This window comes from Chenopodium quinoa, unplaced genomic scaffold (assembly GCF_001683475.1).
Source record: "Chenopodium quinoa cultivar QQ74 unplaced genomic scaffold, ASM168347v1, whole genome shotgun sequence".
NCBI classification, from domain to species: Eukaryota; Viridiplantae; Streptophyta; class Magnoliopsida; order Caryophyllales; family Amaranthaceae; genus Chenopodium; species Chenopodium quinoa.
The window spans coordinates 3,835,315-3,862,289 of NW_018743199.1; the positions used below are offsets into that span (position 1 = coordinate 3,835,315).

At 33.1% G+C, this 26,975-nt stretch overlaps 2 protein-coding genes across 2 annotated transcripts; one reads left to right on the plus strand and one right to left on the minus strand.

The window, feature by feature from the left end:
• Positions 1–11,691: 11,691 nt before the first annotated feature.
• LOC110733715 (probable polygalacturonase At3g15720) lies at positions 11,692–14,423 on the plus strand. The gene is made up of 8 exons (XM_021913801.1): positions 11,692–11,889; positions 12,523–12,657; positions 12,746–12,937; positions 13,189–13,396; positions 13,497–13,578; positions 13,694–13,802; positions 13,926–14,042; positions 14,193–14,423. Exons 1-8 carry the CDS (start codon positions 11,692–11,694, stop codon positions 14,421–14,423), a joined length of 1,272 nt encoding a protein of 423 aa, XP_021769493.1.
• An 11,859-nt stretch (positions 14,424–26,282) lies between these two features.
• Positions 26,283–26,582, minus strand: LOC110733716 (uncharacterized protein At1g65760-like). The gene has a single exon (XM_021913802.1). It carries the CDS (start codon positions 26,580–26,582, stop codon positions 26,283–26,285), a length of 300 nt encoding a protein of 99 aa, XP_021769494.1.
• Positions 26,583–26,975: the final 393 nt, after the last annotated feature.

Sequence of the window (26,975 nt, forward strand, 5' to 3'; positions counted from 1 at the left end):
GTTTACTATGGTCCCTAATACCCTTTCGGAGTCCAATTGGGTTGGTGGAACCATCTAATTTGCCTTTAAACGGCTAATTTATCGGTTTACAACTTGCAAGGATTTCAATAACTCAAGCCTACTACGAACATTTATGACAAGAAATAATGATCATATACCACTAGTACAAAAAACTGCTATTTGTAACCGGCGAAATTGACTTTTTGTAACTGGCATTGTTGGTTGCGAATGCCACCGTTACAACTATTGAAAAATATTTGTAACTGGCTAATGTTAGTTACTAATAATGTACTATTCGTAACTAACCTAAACTAACGCCAGTTACTATTAGTATATTTCTCAAGCTAGAAAACATACTATTTGTAACTAGCCTAAGGTTAAGTCGGTTACGAATAGGTTATTATTTGTAACTTGCATAGCCTAACGCCAATTACAAATAATATTTTTTATTTTAAAAAAAATCTATTAGTAACTAGCACTAGATTATGCCAGTTACTAATAAATGTATTTTTTTTAATAAATATTTGATTCAAATTTAACAAGCTTGGTAGTATACCATACCGAACGACCCTTTGTCAAATGTGGTAAAATCTTTTACAATTCAACTAATATAACACGTACTCCAAATAATTCCCTGTAACTAGACTTCGCCTACAACATACAATACTACAAAATAAACTATACTTTCAACAAAACAATTAAAACTTGAAAAAAAATAAAATTATTAATTTAAAATTTAGGAATGTAATAACAATAACCAGTACGTAAAATAAAAGTAGATATACAGAAATGTGTTATGGAGTATATTGTTTTATTAAGCTATATGCGAATACTCATAACATCAACAAGAAAGCTAGCTTAGTCTTTCAACTAAAAAATTAAGTCTAAATAACTGAGACAAACTATGATCGAATCATATTCATCTCGATAAACAAACTTCATCCCGTTAGGTGAGGGGAAAGCACTCCATCACTTGATGTCTAAAGATGGTATAAGAAATAACCTCCCAATTGACTTAGTGAAGCTACAAGTTTGTTGTGCAAAGTAATTTCCTTAGTAGGGAAGCCTATTGACGAGATCTTGTTGACCAAATGTTGAGTTGCGAGAAAAAGGTCCTGGCACAAAGAACATAATGAAATGAAAAACATTCAGCATAGGGAAAATGTAATAAGATGATTAGCAGTAGCACACCATAAGACAGTTGCGGGGATTAAGATCGACATCTAGAGGCATTAAGAAGGTTGTGTTGAAAGGGGTACATAAGTTTGGTATAAGGTCCCTTGCAGTAGTTCCATCAAGGGTATGTATTGGACAAGTTGGTAGACTATTGAGAGCATTCCGCAAATAAGAAGCTAGAGTTATAAAGTGAGGAGATGAAACGGATTATGGTTGTGAAATGAAGTATAACCTGGTGCATGACATCCAATATCTTGTTATTAATAGGTGGCCTCAATATGCCCCTGATGTAAAATTTATAGCATTAGATTCAAGAGTTGTAATGTAAGTGGTAGTAAGTAAAACTTATAGCATTAGATTTGAGAGTTGTAATGCTAGTAAAACTTACAATACTTGTAGCTAAATACCTTTAGGAGAATAGGGGTGAACGAGGCCTCCGGGAACTCCAGAAGCGCCACCAGCAATGCCAACATCATAAAAAATGCCAACTTGCACTTTCAACTCCACACATGATTTACATTAAGTAAGCCCTGTTCTTGACAAAGTAGAAATTGATGTTTCTCACAAACTGATACATCACACAGCTTTGGCATATTCCTTTTTATTTTTATTTTTTTTTTGTAGAAAACAGGAAATACAAGCATGAGATTATAAACAGGAAATACATGAGATTATTATAATTATATGCAAAGATTAACAGGAAATACATGAGATTAACTCACAAACTGAACTATATATGATCTTCATAGTCTGAGAAACATGTTGCCCTCAATATCTGCCACCATCTAGCACCTAATTTACTCATTATAATAAGCATTAAAAAAAACTTGAACTCGCAGCACAACTTGGAACAAAATCGCACACAAACAGCAATAACTATTAACTCGGACTAAAACTGACACAGTTGCGGAAAACAGTCCAGTTTAGTAGCAAAAGAACTCGAAAAAATCTGAAATTTTGTAGGCAGAAAGTAGACAAAATTTCACCCAAAAAAAGAATCACCTAAAAAGACCTCGTAACGAAGGAGAACGAGCCTTCTGAAGTTAACCAAGCAAACTGATCCTCCGAGAACAAGTGCGACTAATCAATAACTTTAAGGAGTTATGAATGCAATAAAATATCAAAATTTAAACCCTCAGATTTTAATCCCATGAATTTCAGACACAACAATTTTGTCAATCTTATTAATAATTCATCATCTAAACCCTCAACCTCAATTTTCAATTCACAACTCTCATTCTCTTGAAATTAACATCAACCAAAACATCAATTAAACAATCGACCGAAAATTTTACGATAATACATAAAATTAAATGAACAATATCACATAATTATTATCAGCAAACAAGATTCAATTAAAACAAGATTCAATTAAAACATTAGGGCTATTATTGAATTAAGAAAGGGAAAATTACAAGAACTCTAATTCGAAAAATTACATACCTTTAAACCTCGATCTAGAACCACTTTTTCTGTACCCAAATTCGAAATCAAAAAAAAAAAAAAAAAAATCTGATTGAAGAAGTTACGGAAGAAGTAAGAGGAAGAAGTTGTAGAAGAAAAACTGTAGGAGGAACAAGCCGCGCAAGAAGTTGGAGCCAAAGGGGAAAAAAAATCAAGTCCTTACTTCATATATATGACATTGTATTTGTAACTGATCTTTGACTCTTTGTAGTCAGTTACAAAATATCCGGTCAAAATTTTTTTGACTTAATATTTGTAACTGGCATTTGTAATGTAGTTACAAAATTTTTGGTCAAAATTTCTTTGACTTAATAGTACTTTTCAAAAAAAAAAATTTAATGAAAAATTAATAAAATTAAGAGAAAGTATAAAACTAGAAACTTTCCTTCAAAAAAAAAAACTAGAAACTTAATATTTGTTGGTTTAAAAAAAACAAAAATTGTTGTTAGACTTATTATTTATAACCAGCGTTTGTAAGCTAGTTACAAAATTTTTACTTTGACTTATTATTTGTAACTGGCGTTTGTAAGCTAGTTACAAATGTTTTGGTCAACTTTTCTTTGACTTGTTATTTGTAACTGGCGTTTCTAAGCTAGTTACAAATGTTTTGGTCAACTTTTTTGACTTAAAATTTGTAACTGGCGTTTATAAGCTAGTTACAAACGCTTTGGTCAAACTTTCTTTGACTAAGTATTTGTAACTGGCGTTTGTAAGCTAGTTACAAGTTTTTTAATCAAATTTTTGTGACTGAACATTTGTCACTGACATTTATTTAGTCAGTTACTACTAAAATTTCAAATAAAGATACACCACATATTAGTAATTGACATTTACTACGCTGGTTACTAATGTCATGGAATTTGTAACTGGCATTATCTTAGTCGGTTACTACTGATGCTTCTGTAACTAGCATAATATACGCTAGTTACTAATAGGGCGTTACAAATAGCATTTTTTCTACTAGTGTACGGTTCTAAACGGCATTCTCTGACCAAGAGATGTGTCCCCTAAAATATCAAGACATTTCTACACCAGGACCCGACACCTCCAAAATTTCTCAAAAATCGTGGATATTAGCCTTCAATTTTGGAATTTTTTGACTTTTTTTGCCCAGAATAAAAGTTGCCGAAATGTTTAATGTGGTCCCTAATACCCTCTGGAAGTCCAGTTGTGTGGGTGGAACCATCCAATTTTCCTTAAAATGACCAATTTACCGGTTACAACTTGCACCGATTTTATTAACTCAAGCTTACAAAGAACATTTATGACAACAAAAAATGGTCATATATGGTTACAAACTACATTATATGACCCAGATATGTATTCCCTAGAATTTCAGGACTTTTCAAACCGAACCCAAAATCACCAAAATTTCTCAAAAAGCGTGGATTTTGGTCTTCAGTTTTGTAATTTTTCGACTTTTTTCCTCCCGGAATTAAAAATAGCCGAAATGTTTACCATGATCCCTAATACCCTTTCGGAGTCCAATTGGGTTGGTGGAACCATCCAATTTGCCTTTAAACAACCAATTTATCGGTTTGCAACTTGCACGGATTTCAATAACTCAAGCCTACTACGAACATTTATGACAACAAATAATTATCATATACGATTCTAAATGGCATTATCTGAACCCGAGATGTGTCCCCTAAAACATTAAGACTTTTCTACACCAGGACTCGACACCTCCAAAATTTCTCAAAAATCATGGATATTAGCCTTCAATTTTGGAATTTTTCGACTTTTTTTGCCCGGAATAAAAATTGCTGAAATGTTTACTGTGGTCCCTAATACCCTCTGGAAGTCCAATTGTGTGGGTGGAACCATCCAGTTTGCCTTTAAACGACCAATTTACCGGTTTACAACTTACAACGATTTTATTAACTCAAGCCTACCACGAACATTTCTGACAACAACAAATGATCTTATATGGTTCCAAACGACATAATATGACCCAAATATGTATTCCCTACAATTTCAGGACTTTTCAACACCGGATCCCGAAATCTCCAAAATTTCTCAAAAAACGTAGATATTAGTCTTCATTTTTGGAATTTTTTGACTTTTTTTCTCCCGTAATTAAAAATTGCCGAAATATTTTTCATGGTCCCTAATATCCTTTGGGAGTCTAATTGGGTTGGTAGAACTATCCAATTTTCCTTTAAACGGCCAATTTATCGGTTTACAACTTGCATTAACTTCAATAACTTAACCCTACTACGAACATTTATGACATCAAATAATGATCTTATGTGGTTCGAAACGACATTATATGACCCCCGAGATATATCCCCTAAAATATTAAGACTATTTTACACTAGGCCCCGGCACCTCCAAAATTTCTCAAAAAACGTGGATATTAGATTTCGGTTTTGGAATTCTTTGAGTTTTTTTTGCCCGGAATAATAATTGCCGAAATGCTTACTGTGGTCCCTAATACCCTGTGGAAGTCCAATTGTGTGGGTGGAACCATCCAATTTGCCTTTAAACGACCAATTTACAGGTTTACAACTTGCACCGATTTCATTAACTCAATCCTACCACGAACATTTATGACTACAACAAATGATCATCTATGGTTCCAAATGACATTATATGACCCATGGATGTATTCCTTCGAATTTCAGGACTTTTCGACACCGGACCCTGAAATCTATAAAATTTCTCAAAAATCGTGGATATTAATCTTCATTTTTGGAATTTTTTTACTTTTTTTCTCCCGAAATTAAAAATTGCCGAAATGTTTACCATCGTACCTAATACCCTTTGGGAGTCAAATTGGGTTGGTAGAACCATCCAATTTTCCTTTAAACGACCAATTTATCGGTTTATAACTTGCACGGATTTCAATAACTCAACCCTACTATGAACATTTATGACAACAAATAATGATCATATATGGTTCAAAACGGCATTATATGACCCGAGATATATCCCCTAAAATATCAAGACTTTTTTACACCGGGCCCCAGCGCCTCCAAAATTTCTTAAAAAGCGTGGATATTTAGCTTTCAGTTTTGGAAATTTTTGACTTTTTTTTGCCCGGAATAATAATTTCCGAAATGTTTACTGTGGTCCTTAATACCCTCTGGAAGTCCAATTGTGTGGGTGGAACCTTCTAATTTGCCTTTAAACGACCAATTTACAAGTTTACAACTTGCACCGATTTCATTAACTCTAGCCTATCACGAACATTTATTACAACAAAAAATGATCATATATGGTTCCAAACGACATTATATGACCCTGAGATATATTCCCTCGAATTTTAGGACTTTTCAACACCGAACCCCAAAATCCCCAAAATTTCTCATAAAACGTGGATATTAGTCTTCATTTTTGGATTTTTTTACCTTTTTTTCTTCCGAAATTAAAAATAGTCAAAATGTTTACTATGATCCCTAATACCCTTTCTGAGTCCAACTGGTTTGTTGGAACCATCCAATTTTCCTTTAAACGACTAATTTTTCGGTTTACAACTTGCTCGGATTTCAATAACTCAAGCCTACTACGAACATTTATGACAACAAATAATGATCATATATGGTTCTAAACGGCATTATATGACCCCGAGATGTATCCCCTAAAATATCAAGACTTTTCTACACCAGGCCCCGACACTTTCAAAATTTCGCAAAAATCGTGGATATTAGCCTTCAATTTTGGAATTATTTGACTTTTTTTTGCCTGAAAATAAAAATTCCCGAAATGTTTACTGTGGTCCCTAATACCCTCTGGAAGTCCAAATGTGTGTGTGGAACCATCCAATTTGCCTTTTAACGACCAATTTACCGGTTTACAACTTGCACCGATTTCATTATCTCAAGCCTCCATGAACATTTATGACACCAAAAACTGATCATATATGGTTCTAAACGACATTTTATGACCCAGAGATGTATTCCTTAGAATTTCAGGAATTTTCGACACCGGACCCTGAAATCTCAAAAATTTCTCAAAAAGCGTTGATATTAGTCTTCATTTTTGGAATTTTTTGACTTTTTTTTGCCTTGAATTAAAAATTGCCGAAATGATTATCAGGGTCCCTAATACCCATTGGGAGTCCAATTGGGTTAGTGGAACCATCCAATTTGCCTTTAAACGACCAATTTATCGGTTTACAACTTGCACGGATTTCAATACCTCAAGAATACTACGAACATTTATGACAACAAATAATGATCATATATGGTTCGAAACGACATTATATGACCCCAAGATGTATCTCCTAAAATATCAAGACTTTTCTACACCGGGCCCCGGCACCTCCAAAATTTCTCAAAAAGCGTGGATATTAGCTTTCAGTTTTGTAATTTTTTTGACTTTTTTTTGCCCGGAATTAAAATTGCCGAAATGTTTACAGTGGTCCCTAATACCCTTTGGAAGTCCAATTGTGTGGGTGAAACTATTCAATTTGCCTTTAAACGACCAATTTACCGGTTACAACTTGCACCGATTTTTTTAACTCAAGCTTACCACGAACATTTATGACAACAAAAAATCATCATACTTCCTCCGTTTTTTTATTATTGCACCATATGAGTTGGGTACAAATATTTTGGTAGTGGAAAAAAGTAAGAGAGAGAAAGGTAAAAATACAAAATTGCCCATGTGATATATTGATAAACTAAAAAGTAAGTGTGAAAAAGCAAGGGTATGTTGGGTCTTTGTAGTGTGAACACAAATAATTGTTTTCCCAAAGAGTAAATGGTGCAATATTTGTGAAACTTTCTAAAAAGGCAAGTGGTGCAATAATAAAAGAACGGGGGAAGTATATGGTTCCAAACGACATTATATGACCCAGATATGTATTCCCTAGAATTTCAGGACTTTTCGAACCGAACCCTAAAATCACCAAAATTTCTCAAAAAGCGTGAATATTAGTCTTCAGTTTTGGAATTTTTTGACTTTTTTTCTCCCGGAATTACTTTAGCTGAAATGCTTACCATGGTCCCTAATACCCTTTCGGAGTCCAATTGGGTTGGTGGAACCATCCAATTTGCTTTTAAACGGCCAATTTATCGGTTTACAACTTGCACGGATTTCAATAACTCAAGCCTACTACGAACATTTATGGCAACAAATAATGATCATATATGGTTCTAAACGGCATTATCTGACCACGAGATGTGTCCCCTAAAATATCAAGACTTTTCTACACCGGGCCCCGACTTTTGGAATTTTTTGACTTTTTTTTGCCCGGAAATAATTATTGCCGAAATGTTTACTGTGGTCCTTAATACCCTCTGGGAGTCCAATTGTGTGGGTGGAACCATCCAATTTGCCTTTAAACGACCAATTTACTGGTTTACAACTTGCACCGATTTCATTAATTCAAGACTACCACGAACATTTATGACAAAAATAATAATGATCACATATGGTTTTATGCATTGTATGACCCTGAGTTGTATCCCATAGAGCTACAAGACTTTTCGACACCGGGCTCTGAAACCTCCAAAATTTCTCAAAAAGCGTGCATATTAGCCTTTAATGTTGGAATTTTTTTATTTTTTCACTTGGAAATAAAAATTGCCGAAACGTTTACCATGATCTCTATTAACAACCTTCGTATTTAATTTTTCCCTACAATGTAACTCTTTAGGTCTACAAGCTAATTTGCCGAAATTACTCATACTAATGATACTTAACTCCTTGGATATTTTCCAACTCAAAAAAAAAAAAAAAAAAAGAAAAAAAAAATAACTGCTTGTTTATTTGCTTTTTTTTTTAAAAAAAAAAAAACTCCTTGGATATTTAATTATTTCCTTAATTACATTCAATACTTTTCTTTTGACGAAAATTAGATATTCAATACTTATCAAGTAACTAAGACTTAAGAGTACTGCAAAGTATTTGATTATATGTAACATAAAATGAATAAAAACTATCACCTTTTATCTAGTACCTTTGTTTACTAACTCATACAAGTATTAAGTATATCGAATAAAAGAAATGCATGCTTTAAGTTTGCTTTTGGTACCCTTTTTTTCCCCTCCTTTTAGCTTTTGTATTGGCTTGATGTTGAGTATGTGCCTATTTACAATTTCTATTTACTTTATAATTTACAAACTTCAGTTTATGCAGGTAATACGGTTTCATTTATTTCTTTCCTCCACATTGAAGGTAATATTTCTTAGAAAACCAATAATATAAAGTTTTTTAAAAATTTCTTTCGTGTTTTGATAATTTGATGTTAGATATTTGGTAGTATATATACTAATTATATGTCAATTTTTTTTTTTTTTTGACAAAGTCAATTAATTTAATGCATGTTAAAATTGTGTATATTCTCTTCTTTGTTCTCAATTTCATGTTCTCGGTTAATAGATAAATATTAAATGCAATCCAAAAATGTTTGTACATAATTATGATCTTGCCATTGCTAATTTTGCTATCCCTTAAAAATAATTATATATACCCGGATGCATGGGTAATAATGAACAAACAATACCCTTGGCTGCACCATGCACCCGAGTATATGTAACTATCTCTCACTATCCCTAAGAACAACACTAAGAAGTGTTTTTTTTTTTTGTAATAAATAAAGCAATTGGCTTGATTTTTTTTTTTTTTTTTTTTTGAGGCAAAGCTTGATTGGGTGCAAAAAGATTGCAATAAAATGCACCCTAAGTCCCTAATGTCCCAAAGCTACATTGTGCCACACTGTTTCAAAATAAGTGTATTTTTATTAAAATAATAATAATAAAAAAATATAATGCAAAGTATAATCTAACTCTCAAGATTTTTGTGTCAAAATTATACTATCTTTTTTAGAAACGCCCAAAATAGCTTATGGGACCAGCAAATTAAAAAAAAAAAACGGAGAGAGTACTATATAAAATCCTAAATACCGCTTTGGGCTTTTGAAAAAACTTGGAAAACATTGACAATAAGCATGTTAGATGCAGAAATTGAAGAGCCAAAAATAGAAAAGATGCGGAAAAAGGGGTTTAAGAACCAAACAGAGTAAGCGGAATTTCAATCAAAGTTTGAATGGAAATTTTTTTTTTTTTTTTTGAAATAAAGTTTGAATGGAAAATTCAATCCATGGAAATCAATTATTCAATCAATTAAATAAAAAAAAAAAAATTAAGGGAAATTCTACATGGTGGCCTCGAAGTTTTTATTTTTGTACGTGGAAGACACACTTTTTTCTAACTCTCTCAAGTGACACTATGGTTTTGCAAAATTATATATAGTGTCCTTTTTTTTGGGTTTATGGCTAACTTTTATAATTAAAATGGTAACCTTAGGTTTTTTGGTTTAAAAATTAATTAAATTATATTTTAAAATAAAAAAAAATAAAAAAAAAGATTTTTTTTTTTAAAAAAAACACCCCAAACCCACGACCACCCTCCCACCACCACGTCCACCCTCCCACCAGCCCAACCCCCATACACCACCAGCGCCCATAATCCCTTTTTACCGCGCCGGCGGCCCCGTCCCCCATCTCCACTGGCGCCCAGACTCCCCCTCCCCCAGCGCAATTAAATCACCCCCAACCCCCTCCCGTGTTTCCACTAAACCACCACCAACCCAGATCCCAAGAAACGGAGTAGTTGAAGGTAAGGGGGGTCGGAATTGGGAGGAAGAAGGGTAAGGGCGCCGGGATTGAGACGGAGAAGGAGTTTCGAGGGTGGAGGGATGGTTTTTCTGGGTTTTCGTGGGGGATGGAAAGGGGTTGGTGGTCCGATTCGTTGGGTAAGGAGGGGTAGGGGACGCCGCGCTGGGGGAGGGGGAGTTTGGGCGCCAGTGGAGATGGGGGACGGGGCCGCCGGCGCCGGCGCGGTAAAAAGGGATTATGGGCGCCGGTGGTGTATGGGGGTTGGGGTGGTGGGAGGGTGGACGTGGTGGTGGGAGGGTGGTCGTGGGTTTGGGGTGTTTTTTTTTTTTAAAAAAAATTCTTTTTTATTTTTTTATTTTTTTTAATTTTAAAATATAATTTAATTAATTTTTAAACCAAAAAATCTAAGGTTAACCATTTTAATTATAAAAGTTAGGCATAAACCCAAAAAAAGGACACTATATATAATTTTGCAAAACCATAGCGTCACTTAAGAGAGTTGGAAAAAAGTGTGTCTTTCACATAGAAAAATAAAAACTTGGAGGCCCCCATATAGAATTTCCCAAAAATTAATGAATTGTTAAAAAAAAAAAATGTACAAATTTTGAAAGAATTAACAAATAGCCGCCAATCTTTAAGAAAAAGCATAACAAATTAACAATTACTTATGGAGAAATGGAGGATGCAACACCGTAAGAAATATGGTATGAATAGCTTACAATTATCTTTAATTTGCATATTTTTATGAAGCTAATTATTTTTGTTAAAAAATAAAATGAAGCTAATTATTTAGTACATGAGAAAATTTAAATTATAGCAAGTATCAATTTTTAGTTATATTAATTAATATTAAAAGTATGGAATTTATTTTTTGGTAACATACGGAGTATTTAATAAATTCAAATAACTCCTAAGATATTAGTTTCTTTTTGCCATTTAACTGTTGATATTATTGATTAATTGAATTTATAAGTGCACCCAATTTTGTCTCATACCTTAGTTATTAATATATCCCCAAGAACACAATCTGAAAGGATATTTTACAATTTATATTGCGTTAAATTGCAAGATAAAAACAAAATTTACTTTCCAACTATTGAATGCTCATTTAGCAGTAAAAAAAAAAAAAAAAAAAAAAAAAAAAAAAAAAAATGCAATGTAAACTCGTCCCATAAATTCTTACACTGTCTTAGTGAATACTCGACTATTACAATTTACATGTATGCAAAAGCAAGCTCTAAATAATAGTCGTAATTTTTCAAATTGTGTGTTCGATCAATTTAAATGGTAAGACGTATAATCTACATTTAAAATCTAATGTTCTTTGTATCTTACGACACATACTTTTTGGTATTGTTTAATGTTGTCGAATAAAGTGGTAGATAAATTTTTGTTTATGAGATCAATGAAACTCCCAACATTTTCTTGACTTCTTTTTGGCTCTTTTTATTTTACAAATAGACCGTCTTTTAATGTACTAACGTATGTACTCTTTTGTTGTTGAAATTCATATGCAGGGCAATTCCTTGTTAATCGGTGTGTACGTTCTTCTACATGTTTTTGTCTCCCAGCTTGCTTTGGGCATTCGTATGGAAAATGGTAGTCCTCTTGCATCGCCATCGAATAATATTAGCGTGCTAGATTGTGGAGCCGTTGGCGATGGCCTAAAAGACGATAGTCTCGTAACTTCTTTATTCCAATCTTCTATTCATTTTGACATTTACATAAGTCCGGAATCAAATTTATTTGAAAATATACGATTATATTATTTTTGGTTGATTTCTAATTTTCACTTTTTTTTAAAAAAGATTTCCTCAATTTTACGTAAATTCTCCATAATTTTAATGGAAAATTACTGTGGAAAACTGAAGTTGTCATATATAGTTTGAGCTTAGAAGATTTGAACCTTTTTTTTATTATTATTTTTTTTTATAATTATGCTCGCATAGGTTTATTATAGCAACTAGTCATCGTTACAAATTTACAAAGTACGTATTTTTGTAGGAAAATGTAGGTAAAAGATTTGTAACACTTGACTTTAATTTTCTAATTTCGATTCTATTTACTTGCATTTTACATGCATGGTCTTCCACCAATGATAAGAAAATAAAAATAAATCATAAAAACACATGAAATGAAATCAATCTAACATGATATTGAAGTGTACTATATTCACTAATTAGGTATCGTTGCCCTTTTTTTTTTTACTTTGATCACATGAATAGTAAATAAGTAAAACTGAAAAATAAAGTAGGTAATATTCGAGATGCATGACTTATTAATAATTTAATATGGTGTATGTTCGAATTTTGAAGGCATTTTCAAAAGCATGGGAAGCTGTATGTGCTATTATAGGGGAAACTCCAACCCTTACAATACCGGATGGACCATTCTTATTAACTCCAGTTTCTTTCCAAGGTCCTTGCAATGCAAGCAGCATTCATGTTCAGGTCTTATTATATGCTGTTCATATTAAATCACTCTAAGTTCATACATGTTATAGATAATTAAGTACTTATCATCCTTAATTAATGACAGATCCAAGGAAAACTCGTGGCACCCGAAAATCCTGAAACTTGGAAGAATTGTACAGATAACACTTGGATAAGATTTTCAGGCATTGACAACCTCATTTTAGATGGATCAGGAGAGATCAATGGCAAAGGCGCGAATTGGTGGCACAGTGCTAACCTTTCCTTTGGTGATAATAACTTTGACACCAATTCTACTGTATGTTCAATATGACTAGTACTACTATTTAATTTCATAGTTCATGTACAATTTGTTAATCCCATACGTACATTCACTAACTAAAATTGTCATTATATAGAGCAATGCGTGTACACGTCCCAAGGTAATTCGATTTAATAAAATGTACTATGGAGTAGTATATATATATATAAGTTTATATGTGTGTGTGTGCACGCGCGCATTTAGCCTAGCTTTGATTTTTAAAGTCTTTATGGTAACAAAATTTACAGGCTCTACAATTGTTAAGTTGCAATGGTCTTCAATTAAAAGACCTAACACATGTAGACAGTCCCAATGGACATATATCAATTGTTAGTTGCAACAATGCAACTATCTCAAATCTTCATATTGTAGCTCCGGAAAACAGCCCCAACACAGATGGAATCGATATTAGTTCCTCGACTCAAGTTCAGATAAGCGATTCCATTATCGAAACAGGTGTGTTTAATCTTTATAATTCATGATTTTCATGTATTACAAACTCATTATCGATTTTAATGTTACTAATACGTCGAATTCGTTTGAATCATATGGGTAGGCGATGATTGTATAGCAATCGGATCAGGAACATCACAGCTTAACATAACAGGAATAACTTGTGGACCAGGCCACGGTATAAGGTTGTCAATCTTAGTACATTTTAATTTGCTCGAATTCTAAGTCTCTAGATTATATATTTATATACAAGCTAAGAGGCACACGTACATATATTGCCGTGTCTTTTTGTACATGTAGTGTTGGAAGCTTGGGAAGAGATGGAGAAACGGCTCAAGTAGAACAAATTCATGTAAGGAATTGCACTTTTAATGGAAGCACAAACGGCGCTAGGATCAAAACATGGCAGGTTAATTAACAGGACAATCTACACAAGAAAATTCAATTAATTCATTTCAAATTGAATGCCACTTTCTTAAGATGTTCTTATACTGTAACTAATGCAGTTTTATTTTAATTTTTTGTTACATAGGGTGGATCAGGTTATGCAAGAAACATCACTTTTGAAGATATTCCTCTGATAAACGTAGAAAATCCAATTATTATTGACCAATATTACTGCAATCCTGGTCAAACTTGTGCAGCTCAGGTAAATATAGCTTAAGTTGATAAAAAAACTCGAGGTTGATCGAATCAGCCTCTTATATATACACCTAAGAAAGTTGTACAATTGAGTAACTTCTTTGTTGTCTTTCTTCATGTCTTATGCTCATAACACCGCGACATGACCATACTAAAGAAGTCAGCTGTGGCGATTGAAGGCATTACCTATAAAGGCTTCCAAGGAACATCAGCAAGCGCGGCAGCAATTAGTCTAAATTGTAGCAGCACGGTTGCTTGTACCGGCATCACCATGGAGTCCATCAATATTACTGCTTCGAATCCTTCGGATAAGGCTTTTGGCATTTGCATAAACGCTAAAGGGACAGAAGATCTAGTTGTACCTCGAGTACCTTGTTTTGTTGTCTAGATCAATTAATTGTACCCCATGAAAATTTTCAATTAAATTTCAATTGCACTTCGGATAAAGCTTTGCGTGAAACAAAATTTGATATTGCTAAACTGTCATATCATTCAATTGATTCATAATCAGTGCATATCATTACATCCGCCAATGTGTGAGTTCCTCTGTTATAGCTTATAACTCTGTTTTACATGTTCTCTATAAATAAAAGCCAAAGCATTAACTCCATCAAAACATTTCTTCACTTAAACCAATAAACTTCTTAAAAAAATAACAACCCAAAACTAAAAAAATGCAACATATTCTTGTTGAGTTTGTAAACGCAAACTTCTTTTCAGAAAAAAATCAAAGAGATCAAAATTACTTCTGCTTTACATGTTCTTCATTCAAATGTTTATTCAAATGTAAATCAAAGATTCTTATGAAATAATTCAATCATAGAATTCAGCTTCATTCAAACGTTTTTCCTTAACAATCATATTCTTCATATTCATAGAAACAAAAGCCGATGGAATTAGATGTAAAGCGTCACAATCTTTCCCTAATGCGTTTTTCAACAAATTCACAACTGAATTTTTTGTTGCAATCTTTTCAATTCCACTCACGCCCCATCGTTCCATCTTCTCTCGATGCTCAAAGTAAACTATATAGTCACAACAAATAGTCACACCAAATCGTGTTGAGTTTTGCTAAGTAATTTCTTACAACACTTTTTTTTATTGGTAGTTTTTCATAAAATCCAAGTTTTATTAGGTAGATTTTTAATAAAAAAAATCCTTTCATTGACGATTGATCAATTTTGTTAATTGGTTCACTGTGTATTGCACTTATATATGAATCAATTGAATCATCAATATTACTGCTTCGAATCCTTTGAATAAGGCCTTTGGCGTTTGCTTAAGCGCTAAAGGAAATAAAGATCTAGATCAAGTAATTTAAACATAATTATCAAATGCTATTACAAATTTTAGAGGTTAAGCTAATATGTGCCTTTGATCTTCTTAATTCTATAAGAGGGTCCTCTGTTTAGTTTGAAATAAGTTGGAAAAATCAGAGTAATTTAAACATAATTAAACCAATAAGTTGTTTCATATATATAGATAACGCAGCCAACACCAGAGTTTTGTTGAAAATGAGCTAATCTAGAAATATCTTTTAACCTAGAAAAATATCTAATAAAGAAGAATCTAGATAACCTAGACAGAAGCATACTACCTAGAATAATCGAGAAAGAAGAAGAAAAATCGAGAAATAAATTGAAGGTGTAAAGTCGGTGGAAGTAACCGACATTACCCACTATAAATAGGGGCATACATACTTGCAATGTAATTCAAGCCATGCAATAAAAACACATTATTTACATCATCATCATTGACTCCAATACTTCATTTCCAATTCACTAATTACCATTCCACTACAACCCACTACGTACATACTCTTCCCATTTCTAACAAGCTTTAAAACTTATAATACAATTAAGTTATTTTTTATAACATACTATTTTTTTGATACACAATTTAAAAACCTCTATAAATCAAGCCACTAAAAACAAAATTGTTTGATTATAGAAAAAAAAGATATAATTGAACTGTCCCAAGTTAAAACTTGGGCATAAACCAAAAAGAAAAGCTTAATTAAGAATGATTATCATGACCTCTATAAATGATTTCAAATACCTGATTTGATATGTTGAAAAATCCATTGTCAGCTTCGTCACCCCAAAAATAAGAGGGTTCCCATCCCGCAAGTTTCCGACGGACTGAGTTCTGTCGGTATGTTGCGACGGAAATTTCGTCGAAAACTTATTATAAAAAACAAAAAAAACCGCCCCCCACCACCAGCCCACATCACCAGCAACCACCCCGCACCACCAGACCCCCGATCCCACCTTCAAACATCAGCCCCGATTCCACCATTAAACACCACCACCGACACCAAAAACACCCACATCAGCCACTAATCCACCTTCAAACACCACCACCGACACCCACCCTAGCCCTTTCCCACCTTTAAACACCACCACACCAAAAAAAAACCCCAAAAAAACACAAAACTTAGCAAAAAAAAAAAAGACTGAAAATAACCCCAATAATCGAAAATCAACCCCAAAATTAAACCCCAAATGCCACCACACCAAAAATAAACCCCAAAAAACACAAAACTTAGCAAAAAAAAATGAAAATAACCCCAATAATCGAAAATCAACTCAAAAATACGAAAATTGAGACAAAAAAATTGAAAAACACCACACAAATAAATCAAAACCAATAGATCTACATATTTATCAAGAATTTCATAAAGAAAATTTAAAAAAAACGTTAATTAAACCACAAAAATAAAAGGAAATATATAATTATACAATTATCTAATAAAATTTATAAATTAACATTACAATTTCTAAAAAATTAACTAGATCTATGCGCATTACGTGGTCGCCGTTCTTGTTGCCGTCGTCGTTCTAGTTGTCTCTCGTCTTCGTTGTTGTTGTTGGTGGTGGTGGTAGGGGGTGAAAGAGGAGAGGAAAGGAGGAGGGATAAGAGAGAAAGAGAGGAAAGAGAAGACGAGAGAATCAGAGAAGTCAGAGAAGGGCGGACGGAGGGGAAGGAAAGGAGGAGGGTTAAGGAGAGAGAAAGAAGGAAAGAGAAGTGAGGGGAAAAAAAGGGGCGGAAAGAAGGTTAGCTTTTAGGGTTAGAGGTTAAATACTCCGAAATTTTTTTTTTCCTTTTTTTTATAGTATATGTTCCGACGGATTTTTCCGTCGGAAATTTCCAACGGAATATTGTTCCGTTGAAAATTACCTTCTCCGAAGGAATATTCCGTCGGAATGTCCAATTATTCCGACGGATTTATTTTCCGTCGGAAATTTCCGACGGAATTTTTTTATTTGTCGGAATTGTCCGACAGAAATTAAATCCGTCAGAAATATCGATTTTTCCGACTGATTTTCAGGTCCGTCGTTATTAGACCTGATTCTTGTAGTGTTTATGATTTTGGAATACAATTCCATGACTAATTATATTGGTAAAGCTTAGACTGCCAACATGAATGTTGTTCCCAGCATTGACAAAGGCCATGAGCGGATGATAGAAGTTTTTCCTTAACAATCATATTCTTCATATTCATAGAAACAAAAGCCGATGGAATTAGATGTAAAGCGTCACAATCTTTCCCTAATAATGCGTTCTTCAACAAATTCACAACTGAATTTTTTGTTGCAATCCTTTCAAATCCACCTACGCCCCATTGTTCCATCTTCTCTCGATGCTCAAAGTAGCCTATATATTCACAACAAATCGTGTCGAGTTTTACTAAGTATTTTCTTACAACACTTTGTAGATATATGCGCACCGACAAATATGCACCGAATATTGAAAACCGATGCCAAAAATGCAAGTCTAGACCACAAAAATAAAACAGGCGAAAATGACACCGGTTAACCGGTGCCCTATTCCCAAATACTCTTCAAATTTGAACACGCTCTGTTCCTTTGTTCCTCCCCTCTCTGTCTTGGTGTCTCCTCTCTCTCCATCCTAGCTTTCCACCGCAGTCACCACCAGTGCAACCCTCCTCTCTCTCCATCCTAGCTTCCCACCACCACCGCAGTCGTCACTAATGGCGCAAGCCCTTAAAAAACTTGGAGAACGATGCCTAGATCTGTAATGGCGACGCTGCTCCTCATTCCTCACAAGGTTTATCCCTCCTTTGTTTTGTTAATTTTGTATAATTTGGGTTAGGGTTTCGATTTCGTTAAGTTTTTGGGTTTTGATTTTGGATTTTGTGATTTGGTTGTTGTTTTTGAGTTTGAATTTGTATGTGATGTTTGATTTTGTCCCTCTTGTTTTGATAATTATCGTAATTTGTATGTATGTTTGATTTCGATTTTGAGTTTAATTTTGTCCACCTTTTTTTATTTTTCTTGTAATTTTGATATTCAATTGTTTTTACTTGCTTTAGATTATGGGTTTAATTGGGTTTTAGTAGCCTTAGCAGACTTGATAGTAAATTTTGGGGTTTTGTTAATTTGTTTCATAAGTAGAACTGTAGAAATCTCCCTTCTATTAGTTATGTTCAATTTAATTGCCTTAAATTAAAAATGTCATACGATGTGAAACCCAAAGAGCTTTACATCTTGTTAGTCTGTTCTTGAGATCAATGCATGCATGGATTGGAAGGTTTGATCATAAAGGTAAAAGGGTGTCACTTAAAGGGCATAATGCATCATTGGTTGCATTAGGGACTTTTTTGTTGTGGTTTGGGTGGTACGGGTTTTAACCCGGGTTTGTTTTTTACCATTATGAAGGCGTATGGCGAAAGCGGGGCGGTGTATGGGCAGTGGAGTGCCATAGGTAGGACTGCTGTTACTACTACTCTTGCGGGTGCAACGGCTGTCCTCACTACTTTGTTTGGAAAAAGGTAATTTTCTGAATTTTTGAGGTGTTTTTATTTTTGGACTTTTGTTTTCATGCATATATTAAATTTACATGAAGAAACACAATTATCAAGGAAATTTGGTGCCAAATTATTCACTGTTTCTTCAATTGTGATTAAATCATACTGCAAATACAACAATATAATAATTAAGCAATCAAACTTTACAAGGTAGCATTGTACGGAGTAGCATATAATATAATGCGTATTACATCCTAATTTGAGGCATGAAATAAATGCATTTTGGCTGGAAAACTTCAATTATATGGCAGGACAACTTATGTTTAAACCTTACAACTATATATATAAGCTTAAATATTTTTTGATTTATTATATGACATATATAATATACTTTTAAAAAACAAAAAGCCAAAAAACAGAAAACCACAGCTATGTCAAACGAACCCTACGTGTTCAGCTTTAATTTTTAAAGGATAACGTGATCCGTTTTGAAGGATATATTTAAATAAAATTCCAAAAAATAAAAATAAAAAAATGGTTGTTTATTTAGAATCATGAGTGCGAAACAAACACGTGCAAGAATAATAGTACTGAATATATATGTGACTGAATTCCACAGTTAAACCAAGGAATTTTTTAGTACAAGTTTTCTACTATGCAATCCCAAATCGCTTAAACTCAACCCAAGATATGTGATTGCCTTACAGGGAACAATCATGTTAACCAGATGAACTTCTACAAGAGGGGGGGTGAATTGTAGACAAGAACTTATAGCAAAATTAAAGCGGAAGTTTAAATGAAAGCTATAAGGAACACGAAAATGCAAGAGAGGATTTTTACGTGGAAACTTCTTGGGCCCAATCAAGAAGAAAAACCACGACCACTACTGATTTTACTAAACTCTTTCACTATAGGGCAACGACTCTGTTACAACCTATAAGGACCTCTACTTGAGTTTCTCAATAAACTCAAGTTCCCACAGTTGTTCCCTCAAACAACTGTACTCACAAGCTTCGACTCTGAAGCTCTCTCTTACACTCTTAGGCTCAACTCAAAGCCTAACTACAACAAGAGTTCACTCAACCCTTTTCCCAAAAACCCAAAATACAACTCTGTAATCTAGTGTGTAGGAAAAACTTATGCAATAGGAACTCAGACTCTAAAAGAAAGCTCAAAGATATTTCAAGAATGTTTTTCAAGTTAAGTCTGGTGAGTCGTTCAAAGTTTACAACTCTCTATTTATATAGTACTCATAAGCTCTAAACGACTTCCCACTCTCCCCACAACAGTCATGTTCCCATTATCATAGGACATGAATCCATAACTGATTGTTGAGGAAAACATGGGAACGTGATGACCAAGTGATAGAAATATCTTTAACGGTATTCCTAAAACTAAGTCAGAAAAGATTAAAACGTGTAAAACTAACTTGGAGAAAAAGAAATTTTAATAAAGATAATATCTAAAAATTATTTTACAAAAATAAATAATCTTTTTACCAAAATAGATTTTATCACATCAAAATCTTTAGCTTTTCAAGAAAAAATAATTTTAATATATTTTCAAAGAGTTTAAAATATACGTTCATATTTTTTTCTTAAAAACCAAGTATGTTCCTTCTGAGTTCCAAATCACTATAAGTTGCCAACACTTACATAAATCCTAAAATAAATTTAATCTTCATGTCTTCTCTTGTTTGAAGCTCCAACTCTGTAGCTTCAATTTGTTTCGTTCCAAGTTCCCACTCAGGATCATGAATAATGAACAAAGCTTGTTCCCTTAAGGAACATGACACACACTTGTTCCCAAAGGGAACTAGATAAACCTTTGTTCCGAAAAGGAACATGATAAATATTTACTTGATTTTCTTTCGTTTGTTTTTGCCAAGTCTGTAACACAGATTCTTTTATGTTCCTTCTCGGGAACTTCATTCATCTACGCACAGGAACTTAATAAAAACATTAGTTAAGTTTGTTTGGGTCATCATCAAAACATAGAGTACAAGTGTACAACAAATCATAAAGCCTAAAACCTGGTTACAAGATTGCTATTTGGATGCGAAGGTCATCCTACACGAGTTAAAGTGTAGCTCCCGGTACGAAATTGTGTTACGGTAGAGGACTAACTTACTAATCATCTGTTCTGCATATATATGTAGTGATAAAAACAACTAATAAGATATTTCATTCGTAGATTAATAGATTTCATCATCTTTTAGTGATTTCATGAAGCTCAATTTTTTCAACGTATTATGCGTGATATTCTCTATCTCTTAGCCTTTCTATTTTGTTCTTTCTTTCCTCTATATTATTAAATCATATTGCTTGATTAGAGTTTTTAAGTTTTTTGAGCGATCTTGCTAATTTTGCCCAAAAGATTATTTGAATTTCTTGACTAATTTTGGTAGGATTAAAATTGGAGAAAATGGTTTGATTATTTGATAACAATATCCCGTTAATTTTTAGTTTACGAGCGAGCTAAGGAATTTATGTTCAAGAAACTATTAAAATAACATAATATAATGTTCAAGTAACTTCTACTAGTCTACTAATATGGAATGGAGAAGGTAGTAGTATAGTACGTACTTAATTGTCAAAATGTACCTTTTCGATTAAAACTATGAGAGACTCGAACAAGTTACTACATTTTGGAGAGAAATTTAGATATTACATAAACAAAGTATGGATGTTCCGTGCTCAATCATCAATTGCAATATCGTTTGATAAGTTTTTTTTAAATGAGTATGGGGAATTAGTCCAAATAATTTAAAAAAAAAAAAAAAAATTCCCTCCAATCTTTCATATTTTAAGTGTTACATTTTAACCGACACATATACTTTAGATTTATTAACATTATACAAAAAGTAATAAACGAGCGTGGGCCACACCCGTCACAACTGTCCACTTTACACGACCAAGGAGGTTCCACCTCAAAACCATTTGAGTTATGACTATGAGGGGAGTAGCCCTTTAGCCTTATAAAGTGGATACAACTTTCTTATTTCTTCAATGTGGGATACACTTCCCAATATAAACTCTTACCTATAAACTGTACCAATGTGGGACAACACACCACTCACATGTGGGTTTTCTCATGGGCTCAACAAAAAGATGAAAGTGAATGAGAAAATTAAAAGAAAAAATAGTTTAGTTATATTTTTATTGAAAAACAAGGGATGTGAGAGGAAAACAAAATAATACCCGACAGATGCTCGGATTTTGAAGTTATACGCAAATGAAAAAAAATAATTACTAAAATTATGGACATTACTAGAAGTACGAAACATACTTTTTAAAATCTTCGTTGTTCAAGTAATTATTAAAATCTCCATATGTTTATCAAATAATCTTGTGATTATTAATTAATTGCATATCATTATATAAAGTGAACCAAAGCTATCGATCAATTGTCCTTCTCTGCTCTTGAATCTTGAGGTTTGGTGGTCAGGGGTAATGGTGGTGGTTAGTGATAGTGGTGGTCAAGAGTAGTAATGGTCTAGTGGAGACATGTGTCTAATTAACTTGTTCTATATAGACTACGGGTCTACGGGTTACCATTAGATCTAATAGGTCATGGATCAAAATGATGTCAAGATAAGTAAGTGTTAAAGGTCGGATTGTATTGAATTAATGAAAAGATGGAGCAAAATGAGAAAAGAGGTAACTTAGCTTACTATGTGAGATTATTCCTATCAATACTTCAAAATAAATAAAAATTATTATACAAGAATAATGTTACATAGCTTACTATGCGCAAACTAATCAAGAAAAATGAGAAGCTTTTATGGATTATAATTATTTTCACAATAAAATGTACAAATTTAACTAGGAGCATAATTAATTAGTGTGCATAATTGTGACTAATTAAATATCATAGACAATCAAGAATAATAATCATTTTTAATAGTTTAGTAATGAAAAAATAAAAAAAAATTATTGGGATGCATGGGTTGTTCAGGTTTGAATTGGGTTGTTGTGGGTTTTGTCGATGACGGAAAAGGGAATGTAACGACGGGGGCAAAGGTGGTGAAATTGGAGGGGAAGGCCATTGTCGCCGGCCGCCAACAAGTGGCTAGGTAGTGGCAGTGGGTGGGGGGGTGGGTGTGTGCATTATAAACCGAACTCACGTAAAATGGTCTCATGTAAAACTTTCTCATCTATATATTTTCTCATCTATATATAATTCATCTTAAGTAATAAAAAAAAGGGTAATGCTATATGTAGCCCTAAGGGCTATATATAAACATTAAATATACTCTTGGAAATTGAATAAAATTAGGAATTCATGATAAAAAAAACATGTAAGTCAGTGTTTATATTTTCATGATTTCTCAACTTTTTACGATTTTCAAGTGTAAATTTTCACTAATTGAAGTGTAAAAGTGGCAAAATATCAGACTAATTAGATTGTAAAAGTAGCAAAATAGTAACTTTTGAGAGAAAGTCTAGCGATAAAAAAAGGCAATTCTGCTTTACTTGTGGAGGAAATAGGTTGACCAAAAACTTGGCTAATGAACATATTGAAGAGGGACATAAAGTAATTCAAGTACATGAAATTAAAAAGTGGGGTGGTTTTAGCTACAAAACCGCAGAGATGAAGAAGTTACTGGTTTTCGACGACTCGGGAATCCAGGTTCATCACTATAGTAACAAATATGACGTGTGTTACATTCATCGAAAACGTCAGTAATGTATGATGAGTGTTTGAACTGTAAGTGTAAGATTCACATCGAAAAGAATGTATTGTACTGTTCAATGTCTTGCAAACTGGAATGTATGAAGAAGGGAAGTCGTGGACTGGAGGCGAAAAACAAGAGGAAGGAGATAGAGCTTGGTGAAAGTTCTGGACTATCAGTGATGGAAAAGGCCAAGATAGTCGTGGACTCGGGGGCGATGAAGAAGAAGGCGATACAACTCGGTGGAGGTTCTGGTCAATCAGTGATGAACAAGGCCAAGAAGATTGTTGTAGAATCGAAGGGCAAGATAGCCGTGCACTCGGGAGCAATGAACAAGAGGAAGGAGATACAAATCGGTGGAGGTTCTGGTCAATCAGTTGTGAACAAGGCCAAGAAGATTGTTGGAGAATCGAAAAGCAAGAAAGTCGTGGACTTGGGGGCGATGAACAAGAGGAAGGAGATACTACTCGGTGGAGGTTCTGATCAATCAGTGATGAAAAAGGCCAAGAAGAATGCTGGAGAATTGAAGGCCAAGAATTTGGCAGCGGAGGAGGGGGAGGAGAAGAGCAAGAAAGTCGTGGACTCGAGGGCAAAGAACAAGAGGAAGGAGATAGAGCTCAGTTCTGATCAGTCAGTGATGAACAAGGCCAAGAAGAATGATGGAGAATCAAAGGCTAAGAAAGTCGTGGACTCGGGGGCGAAGGACAAGAGGAAGGAGATACAACTTGATGGAGGTTCTGAACATTCGATGATAAAGAAGGACAAGAAAATGATGGTCGAGAAGCGACAAGCTTGAACTAGCTCTATCCTTTGTTGAGGCAGTTAGTTAGTATGACAGTTGAATTTTATAGTAAGTATGACATTTGATTTTTACAATTGAGTTAGTTGATTAGTGTGACAGTTACAGTCCAATTAGTATATTTGATCATCTTTGTTACAAGTTTAGGAGTGTTAAATTTCAGTATATATTAAGACTCATGTAGTAGTTAAATGTTGGATTCACAATTAATGAAATAATTTAGATTTTAGATTTCGTTATGTTTCAATTATGGCTTTATTGTTACTGCAGTACTGCATCAATCAATTTCTTCCAATTTTCTTGCGTAGTCTGTGTATTTTTCTAAATCGATTCATTAAGCATTTTATTGTACGAAATAGTGTTAGTGTTGAATTATAATTTACGTTTATGAATAATCTTGATGATTTTGTCCAAAAATTATTGAGTAATTTGGGTAATTCATCAATTGGGTTTGGTCATTTGATCATTTGAATACTCTGTTTTATGTTTCGGCAACAAGTATCATATATATTAAGACGGAATAGAGACTCAAACAAGTAATAAGAAGTCACTACATTTTCGAAACAAAGCTAGATAAAAGTTTGATTTGGAGGAGCATGAACGAGATCTTTTTTCTTGACAAGTTCTGTTTTTCTGGGTACAAACATCTACAGTTAAGTATTGCTGTTGACTAGTTCAGTTAGTTAGTTAGGCAGTTGAGTCAGTTAGTATTGTTGTTGAGTTAGTTAGTGTGACGTGTTAATTTAGTATGACGATTGAAGGTAGAATTTGATCATTTCATCTTTGTTACAGTACTAGTTTAGGAGTGTTATTTTAATACCTTCTTTTATTAGATTTATGAATAAAAAAAGGTTGTTTCAGTATTAAGAATGATTTTTGTTTATTTTTTTTTTTTTTAAGAAAAGTATTAAGATTGATTTAGTTGGTTTTTCTGAATTCACAATTATTAGTTTCTTGATTCAAATGTAAATCAGAGATTCTTTTGTAGTAGCGCAATCATTTCTTATTGGAAGAAAATCTGGGTAATTTTGTTTAAGTTGTTCGATTAACTACCATTTCTATAAAATAGTCACATTAGTGTTAGAGTATAGATGTACTTGTATAATGAAAGTTTATTCAGTAATCTTGATAAATTTCTTGAGCAAATCTATAGGTTATATATATTATTATAGTTTATATTAAATTGCATTCAGTATATATATATATATATATATATATATTTATATTGTAATTTGAATGCTTTGCGTGAAGCAAAATTTGATATTGCTAAACTGCCATATGATTCAATTGATTCATAGTCCGTGCATATCATTATACAAAGTGAACAAGTTAAACGAAATCCATCAATAGTCTTTCTCTGTTCTTAATTGGAAAATGATTACTTTGCTTCATTGGGAAATCGAGATCTCATGATTTGTAGTATTTGAGAAATATCATGTTTGATGAATAATATGATGAATTTTGACGAAAGAATTGGATGAAAACATGTACACAAGTTCAAGACAATCAAAACATTGTATATAAACAATGTAAAAGTCAACACATGTTAACTAAGCTCGAAAAAAATAATAAAAAAATTAAAATAAAAAAAATTAAATTAAAAAATAGAGGTGTATTACATGCGTTCACCTGATAATCGTGGACCCTTATTGAAAATGTTACACTAATTATATTGGTAAAGCTTAGACTGCCAACATGAATGTTGTTCCCACCATTAATAAAGTGATGCATATCTGGAAGATCCATTGAAGTGCTATTTAAATTTTATCTTTTCAATGGTCATTATAGATAATATTTAATTGTTAATTATCTTTTATTTTCATAGATTTCGTTATGAGATTAGTTAATCTTTTGTTTTTACAATATTTCAAAGTTAATTTTGCCTCTATAAATTAAAGAGCTTTAGGTTGTAAGAGAGAATTAAATCTTGTTACAATTTGATCTTACTTAAATTTAAAATATATTTTTTTTAACACAAGTATGAATAACATGTCAATAAATTTCAGCAATAAGCAAGTATGAATACAGTTCCTCCAAAGGTATAAGGGATTCCATTCCGAAATAGCCACTCATCATTGCTGAAATAAATACAGTTCCTTCTGCAGTTATGAATACGCGATGCACGAATCGACATCGAAGTATTACTCCCTAGGATCATTGCAACATCACCCAAGTCATTGACTTGCACCCAAATTTTGGTCTCAAAGTTGAACTTGTATACCTTAAAATTAATCGTCTGATACTCCCAAGTAGGATCGTCGTAAAGCTCCATTTTGTATCTGAATACCATCAACCATGGCATTGTCCTAGTCCAATTATTTTTGGCCGTAGAATATGCATACTGCCATATCTTGAATTTATAATATCTAATTATGGATAAATTTATGTTATGATAATATCTAATTATGGATGACTATTATCCCATGTACAATCTAGAATATTCTAGAGTTGGGTATTTGGTCTTATCCATTGATGGAACCCTAGGTAATGTACATTATATATATCCCGTACTAGATGGAATATGAAATACAACGTAACAATCTTCCCTTATCTCTCTTTATTTTCTCTTCCATATTTAACACGTTATCGGCACCATTGTTAGTCAACTGAGTAGGATTACCAAACATTTATCTAGAATCCCATGTTATTATTATCATGTAAGTATGATCGCAGCCCATAACAATTATAATTTAAC

Coding starts and splice junctions, on each gene's coding strand:
- LOC110733715 (XM_021913801.1), top strand. CDS start 11,692: ATGTACTCTTTTGTTGTTGAAATTCATATGCAGGGCAATTCCTTGTTA. Junction 11,890..12,522: donor GCCTAAAAGACGATAGTCTC/GTAACTTCTTTA, acceptor CGAATTTTGAAG/GCATTTTCAAAAGCATGGGA. Junction 13,803..13,925: donor CTAGGATCAAAACATGGCAG/GTTAATTAACAG, acceptor TTTGTTACATAG/GGTGGATCAGGTTATGCAAG.
- LOC110733716 (XM_021913802.1), bottom strand. CDS start 26,582: ATGCCATGGTTGATGGTATTCAGATACAAAATGGAGCTTTACGACGAT.